Source organism: Crocodylus siamensis, chromosome 7 (genome assembly GCF_052110815.1).
Source record: "Crocodylus siamensis isolate JL-2025a chromosome 7, ASM5211081v1, whole genome shotgun sequence".
Classification (NCBI taxonomy): domain Eukaryota; kingdom Metazoa; phylum Chordata; order Crocodylia; family Crocodylidae; genus Crocodylus; species Crocodylus siamensis.
The window spans coordinates 73,176,752-73,191,030 of record NC_143401.1 but is presented as its reverse complement, the minus strand read 5'-3'; the positions used below and the strand labels follow the sequence as shown (position 1 = coordinate 73,191,030).

General features: G+C 39.8%; 1 protein-coding gene and 1 pseudogene across 1 annotated transcript in view; one reads left to right on the top strand and one right to left on the bottom strand.

The window, feature by feature from the left end:
* LOC149859974 (uncharacterized) overlaps positions 1 to 14,279 on the bottom strand; it is a 49,680-nt gene that overhangs the window by 19,206 nt on the left and 16,195 nt on the right. The window contains exon 2 of the mRNA XM_090056500.1: positions 1,033 to 4,475. Within this exon, the coding sequence (XP_089912626.1) occupies positions 3,870 to 4,475 (606 nt within the window). The 3' untranslated portion in view covers positions 1,033 to 3,869. Of the gene's footprint in view, positions 4,476 to 14,279 lie in introns of the transcript that reaches the window.
* On the top strand, positions 4,569 to 5,680 carry LOC149859975 (uncharacterized; annotated as a pseudogene).

Genomic DNA, 14,279 nt, shown 5'->3' with positions numbered 1-14,279 from the left:
GCATAAAGAAGCTTGACTAATTTACATTTAGAGTGCTTGAATGTTAGTCACCCTGATTACAAAGAAACACTTCTGTACTATCAACCAGTACCTTAAAAGTCTATTAAAGTGTGCTCAGTTTCTCCAAGTAACCTGATTTTTTGCCTCCTTACCACACAACAATTCACAACTCTTTCCTCGAGTTAGGACTTGAACACAGACCAAAATTTTAGGCCTTGTACAATTCAACTAACATTGAGAACTCAGTGCTTTAGAATTTCCCTCTGAATCAGAATACAGTATAAGGCACAATTAGAATGTATGGCTTGACCTGAACACAGGCCTACGAACTTTGAATCCTCTAGTTCTTATGCTATGCCTTTGGGCAAGTACTAAGTTAGACCTCCTCTGGTGAACTAGCTACAGAGGAGAGACATTCCAGGAAACTTCTTATACCCCACCATAAATCCCAGTCCTAAAAGGACAGAAAAATTGCTTTGTAGTTTGCTTAGCAGAATTTTGTGTAGTGTAAGTCTGCAAGACCAGGATCACATAAGGAAGGCAGTGTTAAGGGAGTCACTGGCTAAATTTACTGTATTTATCAGAGTATACTTCGTCACCACTCAACCAATTCCTAACATTTTAATAGCTCTAGGCACACACCTCCTGGGAGAACGATAACCAAGCTTTTAATTTGTTAGCCTTTGTTTCCCCACCTCTACAATGAGGGGAGATGTCATTTACTTACCTTATCAACATTTGATCCTATATGGTACTATGAACTGCTAAATACTTATTCCATTTTTATAAGTAAAGGATTTTTTAAAATACTAATAGTCAACACTGCAGTGAACAGTCATAAAATTAATTATATGGCAGATATTAAACCCTGATATTTTCTCAGTGTTACACAGCAGAAGGTACCCAGTGGCAACTTGAAAATTATAAAAAATATATGCATGTTGAAGCTATAACTTTCACACAGCAGAGGGCACCATTGTATTCAAAATTTTAGAAGGCTCAAAGAACAACGTATAGATCTTTAGCTACCAGGTTGAGATCAAACTTTTATTAAAGATATACGTAACAATACACAGTAAAAGTCATTTCCCCCTTAACTATTAATAAAGAGATATAAAATTAAGTAATAAAATAAATAGGCAGGTATAACCACTAATGAAAAATCGCATTGAGTCACAGACAATAAAAGTGTAAAAAGCAACAGAACACATTGCAATAAGAATCCAACCATGCTATCACAGCAACAATAAACAAATATCTGTTTCAACATATAACCATGTCAGGGCTAAAACTACTATTATCTCAGACATCATGGTACCTTATTGAGTCCTCAAAATCATTCTTTTATTCCAGCTGACATCTGATATAAAATAGGATTGAAAGATTTGTTTGGTTCAGGAGCTTGTAATACAAACATCCTAATACACAGGACTAAATTCCCAAAGGACTAAAGACAAATGATCAAAGATCATAATATGTATTGTATATAATTTTAAAATCAAAATCTAACTCTATTTTTTTTAAATGCAAGCACAATATGTGTGTGATCTATAAAACTGCTTTTTTTAAAATGTAGGATTCCATCACTGAAGTCCATTGTATCTTGTTTAAAAATTACATTGTTCATTTTGTTTATTACATACTTACTGATCAAGGCTAATGACTTTGAATGTTTAGTCTTTCAGTTTTAGTATGAATCAGACTGCAACACAGTCGTAATTCCTCTCTAAAGAATGATAATTTTCAATAATTTGCTCTTAAAAGTCATCTGACAGTAGTCTGTACAAACATAACAGTTTTTGTGTATCATTGTCTCAAGAGTCAGCTCAGATATTGTAATTCCAGATTCACAAATATTATTTAAAATGATATAGGTAGCAGCACTAGATAATGTACTGTAGTGCCAAATCCTGTACCAGCAGGTAGGAAATAAAATCTTTTTTTGTTTCTAATTTCATAACTGAAAAAAAAATCACATAATGATTAAAACCAAGATGCTGACATCATTAATATATTTGGATTAGACTTTTTTACTCCCTACAGTCCAAATATTTTGACTACCAAAATTTATCTATTAATTTACTTGCAAATATGAATAGCACAGCCATTTTATCTGACAACTAAATAGCTGGAAAATAGCAGTAGATAAATATCATCTGTAATGTATTAAGTTATGTTAGAAATCCTTTTTCTGCTAAGCAATATTCAACCAATACCAAGTACTTAGGCAACTTTTGGCATAAGTAGAAGACTACTAGTGTTATATCATAATGACTAATGGTAAATTTCATTTTCTATCTGACTGCACAACTGGGGTGAAATGCCCCATTAAGATATGTTACTGGCAATCCATATGACAGTTTGACTATAGCAAGCACTCTGCATGGTCTCTATTATGGAGACAGAGAAATGCAAAAGTTTGTAATGTGATAAATGGAAGAGTCGGGATAAAAGCTAAGTGGCCCTTCAAAACTACACACTAAAACTATTCCAAATTCTTTTCACTTTCTTCATATTCAGCATACCCTCAGTGCCCCATCTCTTTCCCAACTTGAATAACAGATTAGAAAACCCTAACAAGTTTAGCCAGTGACTCCCTTAAAACTGCCTTCCTTCTGCGATCCTGGTCTTGCAGACTTAAGACTACCCAAAGGAGGTAATGGGGCTCTCCTTTTCCTATATCTTGGCTCTTTTGGCATTCACTGAAGTTCTCATTCTGTATCTGGCAGACAAGGTTCTTTGGGTGAATCTGATATCTTTTCTTAGACCAACTACATAGTTGGAGAACAATTTTTAAGCAAGCTTTCAGGTTCAAAAACCCTTCGCCAGGCTAAGGAATTTTCAGCAATTGGTATGTGCTCTTCCTGGATGGAATGAAAAGTAAAGAAGCCAGAGGCTGGGCTGGGCTGGGCTGCATACGAGACAGGTAGTCAGTGAGAATGTAGACTGAGGAGTCAAAGGGTGAGAGACAGGCTGGGTGTGGGGGAGAGAAGGGGGATGAATAGTGGAGAAGTACCTGTGAAGTCAGCTGTCAGGCAGGTTATACTGTGTCATAAATCCAATGTCTATATCTAGTCCATGATTTTTAGTATCCAGGAGGTTGATGAAGTGGAGTTCATAGGCTTGTCGCTGGGAATTGTTTTGTAAGTTTCCTTTGAGGATCAGGACTGAGAGAAGTGTATAAGGTCAGTAATATCTTTGGGTCTGTATTCTGAGTTGTAATCTTGTTTCTATAGATAAGTAAGGCAGGCTTGGATGCCATCCTGGTGTGGGATGTTGGTATACAGGCTGGTAATGTCCATGGTGGCTAGGAGGGTGTTGCTGGGAAGGTAGTCTATGTTTTTAAGTTTCCATATAAAGTCTGTAGTGTCTTGGACAAAACTTGCTCTGTGGGTGATGAGCAATTTTAGGATTGTTTCAGCAAAACCTGATATTTCTTCAGTTAGGGTTCCATGATTGGATATGATAGGTCTGCCAGGGTTCTCTTGTTTGTGGATTTTAGGAAGCACGTAAAAATTCCCCAGGCTAGGTAGTGGGGGGAATCAAGGTCTGTAGTTTTTCTTGTAGTCATGTTGGAAATGATTTGATGATATTGCTGAGTTTCTTGGTGAAAAGGGGAGTAGGATCTTCTTGAAGTTCTTTGTAGTAGGTGGTGTCAGAGAGCTGTCTGTTGACTTCCTTTATGTAGTCTTCACAGTTTAGGATGACTATGGCTCTTTCTTCATCTGCTGGTTTTATTACTATTTGGTGGTTAGATCTTAGAAATTCTATGGCCTTTTTCTCTGGTAGAGAGGTTGTTATGGTGGCATGTGCTGTTGATTATTTCATTGTTCATTCTTTCCCTGAAGCAGTCAATGTAGCAGTCAAGGTTAGGGTTCCGTCCACTGTGAGGTGTCCAATCTGTTGTTTTTTGGGGGATTTTTAGGGTTGATCTTTTCCTGAGTGTTGTCAGAGGACGAGTTGTTGTTGGGAGTGGATTCAGTTTCGTTGTGGAAACATTCCTTGAGGCGGAGGTATTGGAAGAATTCTTCTAGTTCTCCACATTGAAGTATTTTATTAGGGTATTTTTCTGGGCAGAAATTTAGGCCTTTAGAAAAGACAGATATTTCAGTTTTGGTAAGCGTATGTGTGGAGAGATTGATGATATTTGAGGGTTGGTTGCTGTTTTCAGTTTTGTCAAGTCTGAGGTTTGAATGTTGTAAGGTGTTGGTGTTGTTCCTCTGATAGTTGTTTTGTGCCTGGGGGACTTGTTCTTGGAATAATTTGTTCCATGTCTTCTTTTTATGTAGGATGAATGTTGTAGAAAGTTTTTTGAAGTGTCTTTGTATCCATTGTATATTATCAGGGAAGATGATTGGATTTCTGTCCTTTAAGGTGTTGTAGTATGTGGTGATTTCCTTCCTGATTTGGTCTCTTTTGCAGTAGATTTGGTGAAGTAGATGATTTATAATTTTCTCTGAAGTTCTTTGGAATAGCTGTGAAACATATTTGGAGTTATTATTGACCTTATACACTTCATCATCACGCACAACAATTTCATGTTTAATAACCAACACTTCCCCCAGACGATGGGAACAGATATGGGCACCAAAATGGCCCCACAGTAGGCCAACCTTTTTATGAGCCACCTGAAAGAAGACTTCCTCTAGAACTGCACCATCAAATCCTTGCTATACTTAGGATATATCAATGACATCTTCATCATTTGGACTAAAAAGCTGCAATCTCTGATTGAGTTCCATCAGAAATTCAACAATCACCATCCCTCCATCTGACTTCCTCTAGAATACTCCAGCACCAACATCTCCTTTATAGACACAATGATCAGTATCCAGAATGATAAATTACAGACCACGTTATACAAGAAACCTACAGACCAACATACATATCTGCACAGAACCAGCTATCACCCTAAACACACCAAAAAAGCTGTGATATACAGCCAAGCCCTCAGATATCACCGAATTTGCACTGAAGAGAACACAGGGATTGCTACCTCACCAATCTTAAAAAGGCTTCCACCCAACAAGGACACTGCTCCAGAGAGATAAATTGCATGTTTGAAAAAGCCACCCAGATACCACATGAAGAACTGCTGTAGTACAGAAGAAACCCCCCCACAAATTGCACACCACTGGTTATGACGCATCACCCTTCCCTCGAACCCGTATGGAAAATCCTCAAACAGATGTAATCCGTACTAGAAAGAGACCCCATTCTTCAAGAGATCTTCCCAGAGCCATCCATCCTAGCTTTCAAACAAGCACCAAACCCCGCCAACCTCATCACCAGAAGCAAACTTCCTCAGGCCCAGAACACACCAAATGGATCCAGACCATGCCATGACAAGAAATGCAAAACTTGCCAACATATCTCCACCACCCCCACAATCACAACACCCCACAACAGATCCATCAGCATACCTGGATTTTACAGATGCACCTCCAGAAATGTCATACATCTCATCCAATGCACCAAATGCCCTGATGGAAAATACGTAGGTGAGACCAAACAACTGTGCACCAGAATGAACACACACCGGAAACCTATCAAAGACAGGAATACCCAATTACCTGTGGGAGCACACTTCTCACAAGAAAATCACTCTCTCTCTCTCCAATCTCTCAGTTCTAATCCTCAAAGGAAACTTACAAAACTCTTCCCAGAGACGAGCTTGTGAACTCTACTTTATCAACCTCCTGGATACTAAAAACCATGGACTAGATATAGACACTGGATTTATGACACAGTATAACCTGCCTGACAGCTGACTTCGCAGGTACTTCTCCATTATTCATCCCCCTTTTCTCCCCCGCACCCAGCCTGTCTCTCACCCATCGACTCCTCAATCTACATTTTCACTTACTGCCTGTCTCTATGCATACCAGCATAGCCTCTGGCTTCTTTACTTTTCATTCCATCCAGGAAGAGCACACATCAACTGCTGAAACTTCCTTAGCCTGGCGAAGGGTTTTTTAACCCAAAAGCTTGCTTAAAAATTGTTCTCCAACTATGCAGTTGGTCTAAGAAAAGATATCAGATTCACCCAAAGAACCTTGTCTCCCTATGTCCTTAGATCAACACGGCTACAACCGACACCACCATTCTACATCTGGATGGTCTCTCTTTACTACATATTCAGTACTGGTTGTCTCTTGACAGTCTGCCTAGTCACTTAATGACTGAAAAGCAGCACACCTTACTTTCGCAACCTTATATTTCTGTACACTTACATTGACTATTAAGAAAAAGGCAAGGGGCCACTGAAGCAGCCCTGATGTAGTTAGGAGTGGGAGGCAGCACTGGCTCTTTCCCTTGCAAGACAGTGATTTCAAAGCAAGCATTTCCCCCACAATATTATTGTCAACATGCAAGGCTACACAACTCTCTATAGATTACAAAAAAAGTTCCTGCCTTATGCCTGAATCACAAGGTCATCTAACGTCTCTGCCCAACTTCTCTCCAAAATTACTGTGCAGAATCTGGAAAAGAAAACATAACTTGGATGTAACACTTCCAATTTTGCTAGAAATTTCAAAAGAAGTTAAATGTACATGTGGTCTAGACTAGTATTAGAGGAAAGGTCTTCATTTGCTCTAAAATATACAATGTAGGTATTGGAGCCTTGTAAGACTGGTTCTCATCTCTTTATTATAAAGAACTTTTGGGGTATTGTTTTCAGGTCAATGATTTCTTAAATGTCAGAAGTCTTCACTTGTGAAACTAAAAAAAAGAAATCAAGCAAGGAATATCAGTGACTTTTGTTAATGATGAGACATGTGCCATTACAATTAGAACAGTTTCATTTCTATCAGCAGTTTGCTAAATCTTAATACAGATGTCAAATATAAAAATAAATACTTTATAAAAGTAAAGCTTGTAATATAAACACATGGGTGTTTCTATCAAATGAAAGAAAAGATTCAACAAATATGTCTGAATTATTTTACTTTATATTAAGCTTTGCCTGACTCCCTTTTACATAAGCTATTAGTTCACTGATCATGACAACTTGGTCAAGGATATTTGAAAGCACTTTGTTCAGAGTTGAAAGGAAGAAGCCAATGGGCTTCCTTCCAGCTAACCAACTTGAGCAGATATATTTTGTAGGGCTCTGCGAAGCTTCAGTCACCAATTCAATTCGGAGGAGATTCAACCGAATTCGGGGGGCTGAATCTCCGAATCTGAATTGAATTGGGAGACCCATTAAAAGTTCTGAATCTATTCGAAGCATCCAAATTGATTCAGAAAGCATTCGGAGCTTTGGTCAGCAAGGGAGAGGCAGGCACAGTTGGGCAGTTGCAGGCTCTCCTGTGGCTTCTCTGGCTGTGCCTGCCTCTCCCTGGGCAAGGGGAGCTGTGGGAGAAGCCCCATGGCTGCTCTGCCCAGTCCCAGCCTCCCAGCAATTTAAAAAAAAAAAAAAAAAAAAAGCCCTGCACTCACCAGCTGCAGTACGGGGCGGCTCTGCCATGAGCGCCCAGGGGCCCTGATTGCTGCTGCTGTAGCTGGTGGGTGTGGAGCTTTTTTAATTTTTTTCTTAGTGCCAGAAGTCTGGGCCAGCTGAGCAGAAAAACCCTGGTGGCTTCTCCTGTTGCTCCCCCCACGCAGGGAGAGGTAGGCACTGCTGGAGGAGCCACGGCAAAACCTGCAGCCACCCTTCTGTGCCTGCCTTTCCCTGGCTGATCCAAATCACCCAATCTCTCCAAATCAGCACTAGATCTTTCGAAGCCAATTCAGTTGAATCAAACGGGGATAATGATTCAAATCACTAAATCAAGTCACTGTCCTCTGAATTGGCTGAATCCAAATTTGAATCCAATAATTCCCTAGTCGCACAGGCCTAATAGTCTGGCCTTGATACTGGCATTGGCTAATATACAGATCTCTCCCTAGTTAAATTTGAGATAGCATTTGATATGGTATGTCAGAACATTTACGAACTCTCTTATCATGCGAGCTTGATTATGATTTGAGGATCAACGTTCATCTTCTTTTTACCATATTTCATTATTTACATAAGGAATTTTCTTTCTTTTATTTCAGAACCACATGCAGATACAGCTTGAATGCTGACATTCTCTGGTAAATTTTCAATACAAAGAAAGAAGAATTTGGCATGCTAGGGGCCTTATTTATCCCTATTAATTTGATACACACAACTGTCTGTTTATCTGTACTCCACCTTCATTAGTTAATAATAATGAATTACCATAATTCTATCGCATATGAAATGGTCAGTTAAGTGTCTAAACAAATAACTGAGTATGTAAATACTTACTACTGAAAGTTTCAGTAAGTGCCTATCTGCATCTCCAGCCACTTAAAACCCTTTAAAAATCTATTGCTGTTTATAAAACTGACACCAAAAATGTATTACAGATAATGTATTATTTAATTGGACAGAATATCTGAGCTACTTAACTGCTTGCTATTCCATTCCCCTTGAGCATCTAACCTACAGAGGGTACTGGGAAGCCTTTTTACCTCTAACAGCTAAAAACTTATTTGGGCTTTTAACAGTAAGATTCTGGATTTGAAGGGTTAGATGGGCCAAGCTTACCCCCACTAAAGTCTGTACAAATAATAGTTGACAGCAGTTATGTCTGGAATGAACAAGAGATATGAGTGCACAAAGACTGGGGTCTCACTGTCATACGTAAAACTCTCAGAAACCCAAGCACTGAAGAATGCTTGTTGGTTCATGCAGGCTGTACAGGTTTGAGCTAGTGTGTGCCTGAACCTAATCCAAATTCCTTTAAAGTCAATGGAAAGAGTAGTATTGAGTTGGGCTCCAATTGTATTGCAGTTTGTATATTTTCCAGTGCCCTCTGTGAAATGGATATACACAAATCTGTTATCTAAAGGCTGATTGACAATATGTACATAAATCCTTCGTAAAAATATGAGTGAAATTAAAAGGTTTTCAGATCGTGAGGCTTGCCTTAGAACCAAAAAGTATTATTTTCCAGTTACACTGCTGCTTCATGTTTACAGTTTTGCAAGTGACAATAATGTCTGTATGTGGATTCACTAGTTTCAATATACAATACAAACCACCCCCTCTATATTATCTTATTCTCTATTTTGATATTTACTCTACAGTTAGCCAATAGCAAATGCCAATATTACATAGACTAGACAGCAGCTAGCTCAAAGAACTTTCCAAGCAAATATGAGATTATGCCAATATAATGGTCACTTTCATGTGCCATTATCAGTATCTACTCACATTTAAAGGTTCATTTTAAGTATTTCTGTTGTGCCAAATTTAGCCCTGAGATTAGTTAGTACCTGTTTAATTCTTGGCTGTATATGACCCATTGTTTCACTCTGTAGCATTTAAGACCTCACATCTTTAAGTATCCTTAAGACTATTTCTGAATAGTTTCAATTCTTACTGAAAGGTCAAACAAAATCTCAAAGACCGATAGATAACTTCAACCTAGCAAGCTGATAGCACATTATTGGACAAGGAATATCAGCTTCTAGCTCTGAAACTTTCCTTTAGTCTCACTTCGGTATTTCACCAGATGTATAGAATCAGGGAGAGGCACCTTGAAGAATGTGAATGTCATACTAAATCTGTCCTGGTTTTTAAATCCCAGGAAATGACTATCTACTTGGCCATAAGAACATAAGGAGTGGAGCATCAGAGACCACACCTAGTTTAAAAAAAGTGACTCACAGTTTCACTTTGACAGGTTCATAACTTCTTCTCTGCACTGGAAAATAGACAAGTTGCAAATAGAATCTGGGTGGGGCTGGGCAAACCTAAAAATGTTTGGAATTACGTAATTTTAATTTAAGTTCCATAAAATGAAGCAGCTGTTGCTGGGTGGGAATGTTACTGCAGTATTTAGCAAAAATCTTGCTGTTACAGATCAGACTAACTCACTTATGTGTTTGACTTTCATTTTAAGAGGACTGAAAAATCAAGAACATTTTTAGTTAAGTCTGGAAAAGCATCAAAGGGATGATCAATTTGTTTCAAATTTAATCAACAGCTGAGATATCATGGAATGGCATATCATCTACCTTAACTGCATGTTAAGATTACCTCATAGAAATTATCTCACTACAGTAGGCTTCAAAATGGTATAATGAACTAGTAAAAGAAAAGCAGCCTCTCCTCTGCCCCCAAATACAAAAAAGGCTTTGTTTTATAAATCAGAACTTTAAAATCAGGGAAGCTGAATTCTAAATTACTACTAAGAAGGTATAACAGGTAACAACTGTTATATTTGTTTTCTATTATATTGACAAGTTAACAAATATTTGGTTCCTACTTGAAGTGGAAAGGTAATATTAACTCACCTGGGTACATCTGCTTGCTATTCCCAGTGAGAAAGAAATGTGTAACTGTCATGAGGAGATGCTTTATGGCCCAGGCCCCTTTCAAGCTGATGTCTTCCCCTTATGCAGCATCTGGCTAAGGAAGAGTTAAAATTACCTCCCCAACCACTCTCCAATGTTAGTTTCTCACCCAACACAACTGATATTTCTCTGCTTGGGAGCTCATGAGATCACTCCAGGTTGTCATGAGGAATCTCTTTGTGGGGCTCCATCTTCCCTACACCCCACACTTACCACACAATGGCTCTTGGTTCAGGGGACAGACTCCTACTGAACAATATGGGGCAGTTCCACAATGGCCAGGGACAGCCCTTAGGGTTTAGTCCTTTAGTACTGGAAAACTGGGTACTTTCCCTCGTCCCTGCTCCCTAGCAGCCAAGTCACGAGTCTGTTTACAAAAGCAAAAAAAAGTTCATATTTTTACATCCCCAAAAACCTGAGGCTCATGGTCAGTCTTAGAGACCAATATTCTGCTGGTCTACCTGTAGACCAACATTCTATTTGTTCTACCTGTCCCTTTAAGTCAAGAAAGTAGGAAATCAAATTAAATCCCAGAAAGACAAAGGGAAAAGAAAACAATTCCTTTGGGGCTCTAGAGAGCCATCCTACACTAGAAAAGGGATGAGCCCTCTGGATTCCCACATCCCTCTCTGGCACCTACTTGGCAACAGCTCCAACTGGCTTTAGGCAAGCAATCCTTGAGCTCCTACAGCAGGACTTACTTCTGTGGTGGCCCTCCGGCCACATGTATTTTCTCCAAGTGCCTCTGTGTTGCCAATAGGTGCAGGCAAACATTGGGAGGAGAAACCCACAGTGTCTCTCTTTCCCAGATGCTAACGTCTCTCCCAGGTTGCCCCTCTCCAGGGCCAGAAGTACTTGCCTCCACTTAACAGTCACCACTCTGGAGGGAGAATTCACTCCTGAAATGCGACACACCACTCCATTCTCCCACAGCAGTTCTCCCTCCTCCTTCAGTGAGTACAGGTGAATTATTCCCCTCCCTGGGGTCCCTTCCAGCCCCAAAGCCTTCCTCATCACAGTAACACTTCTACTATGCTGTGCTATTGGAATCTCTGAAGCAAAACTGCCAAAATTAACTATGGGCAGAAGAAAGCAAAGAACCAATTATGGCAACTGAAATAACCTGAGAGTCAACTGACTGCAACTGAAACAAGATTTAAGTCTGAAATTCTTCCAGCTGAAATTTCAGCTGCAATACAAACTATATAGCCAATCTCAAAACAGGTAGCATGCAACCCAGGGAAATTTTATATTGGACTTCACCTTTAATAGACAATGAGAAATTGATTTAAAAACTACAATTAGAGGTTGCTTAGGCACAATATTCATGACTTGATTAAATTCATTATAAACAAACAGAAAAGTCCAGCATAGTATTCTATGTACTTAATTTTTAAAAGATAAACTACATAAAAAAGATGAACCAAATTAGCAAGGAGAAAGAAATAAAGAGAAAAAATGTGAATAATTTGGTGCCGTTGATGAACAGTTTATCAGATGCCTAAAAATCCAAAGCCACAGATGACGAAATAATTATGGTGGAGATGTAATATTACAATGGAGGTTAAAGCACCTATAATCAGCTGAATTATTTATATTAAACAAAAAAGCAAGACGATACTAATGAATATAAATTAGAAGTTTAGAAGCAAAGAAAATTACTAAAGGAAACTAAAGGACATATGGAGAAATCTATGACTAATAGAATAAAATAAAATAAAGATTAAAAAAGAAGGTTAGGAAACTAAAGGAATCCTAACAGTGTCATTGGTGCATTATTTCCATATTTACTCAAATCAAAGATGAGTTTTTCTCCCCCATTTAACACAGGGGGGAGCCTTGTCTTGGATTTGACCATCAGATATTGGACTGGGGCTGGATCTGCCGCAGGGAACAGGATGCATAGTGGGGAATGCAGGCAAGACCACATGGTGCAAGGCAGGGAAGTACAGGGTAGACTGCATGGTGTATGGCCTCAGAAGGTGTACAGGGGAACAGCTGGAGCCAGAGCTATAGCACTGACCCAGCCAGGGGCAAGAGTCAGAACTGCTGCCACCACTAATTCTACCTGACCAAGGCCAGAGCTAGAGCTAGAACCACTGTAGAGTAAGCAGCACCTGGTGGACAAGCAGCAGAGGTAGTCATTGCATGACAAGCAGCAGATACTGGAGGGGTGGGGGAGTAAGCAGCAGGGCCGACAACACTGGGAAAGTAGAGGAGGTGGAGGGACAGGCAGCAGGGCTTCCTACCCTTGCTACTGCAACACCTTCCACTTGCCCGCACTGTTGCTGCTTTCCTCCATACTGTGGTGGGGAGGGTCAACTTTAAGATGAACCCCCAATAATTAGATTCTATACATGGAAAATTATAATAAACTTTAATTATTCATGTATAGAATCTCATTACTGGGGAAGGTCATCTTAAATTCAAAGTCCTCTTGGATTCAGGTATACAAAGTAGGCGCACATGGCCAAACTGTCAGTAAAAATGCAAAAAAGGCAAAAATGTTCAATAAGTATTTCCAGTGTGGTGAGAGAGGGCAGGGGGGAGCAAATGATATATTGCTCTCACTTGATGATGACATACTTTCCACTCCAAAAGTAATTATAGATGATAAACAACAGCTAAGATTAGACATCTTTAAAACATGCAGTCAATAAAATTTATATCCTAGAGCTTTAAAGAAGTTCCTTATACAGTCAGTCTCTTCCTGTACAGGGATGAATATGGCTGAACTGTGAATGTTGATTTTCAATACATTTTGAAGCACTGGTTAAGTTCCAGAGACTTAAGAAAAGCAAATACTGTACCAATATTTAAAAAGAAATAAGTATGGGCAAATGGGATTACCCAGGTAGCTATGGAGAGATCGAGGATTTCAGAATGCAGCGGGCAAGGGCAGTGACCAGCACTGCAATGGTGACTACAACTCACCTTCTAGCCCCTCCTCCCCCCTGCCCATACCACCCCCTAGGGTGGGCAGACCACACTGCAGGGGCAGTAGTAGAGGATTTTTTTTTAAATCCCTCAAGCAGGTAAGAACCTTCCCTCCTCCCTCCCTTCTCCTCTGCTCAGTGATACATTCCCTCATCTCTCTTTTTTCTCCTGGCCACCTCTGCTACTGTCCCCAGATGACCCAGGAATGGGTGGAGGGTTGGGGCTCCAGAGCTGTTCCTGCTTGCCAGGCTGTGTGGAGCCAAGCTCAGATAGAAAAAGCAGCAGCTGGGTTCCCTTTTCTCCCCACCTGCTCCTGGGCTGTCAGGCAGCACCAGAGACCAGGCAGTGAAGAGGGACACACCTACTGCTGCCACTGTCCCTGGCTTAGCCCAGCTCTATGCTAACCCACAACAGCAGGCAAATCTCTCTAGAGAGCAGCTATGGACCTCCTACCCTCATGGCAGTCAGAGACAGTGGCAACTGCAGGCAGAGGAGGGAGCAATGCCACTGAACACAAAAAGGAAGGGAGGGGTAAATTGATCCTTGCTTCAAGGAATTACGAGTCCCTGGTTGCTGTTCCCTAGATATGGTCCATTGCACCCTGGATCCACTCTTGGCTATAGGCCTGCCAACCTGACAGCAGCCCCAGCCAAAACAATGGAACAGCTGATGCAGGATTTGATTAATAAATAATTAACACTAACAATGTGTTTTTATGGAAAACAGGTCTTGTCAAACTAATATTTTTTTGATGAGATCACAAGTTTGACTGTTAAAGGGAATAATTTTGGTGTAATATACTTAGACATCTTTAGTCAAGCATTTGAGTTTGTAACTGAAAATATCTTGATTACTAAACTTGGATAACATAAAATCATCATGACACACTTTAAAAGGATTAAAACCTGGTTAAGTGACAGGTTTCAAAATGTAATTATGAGCAAAAAATCATCATTGGACAGCTGTGT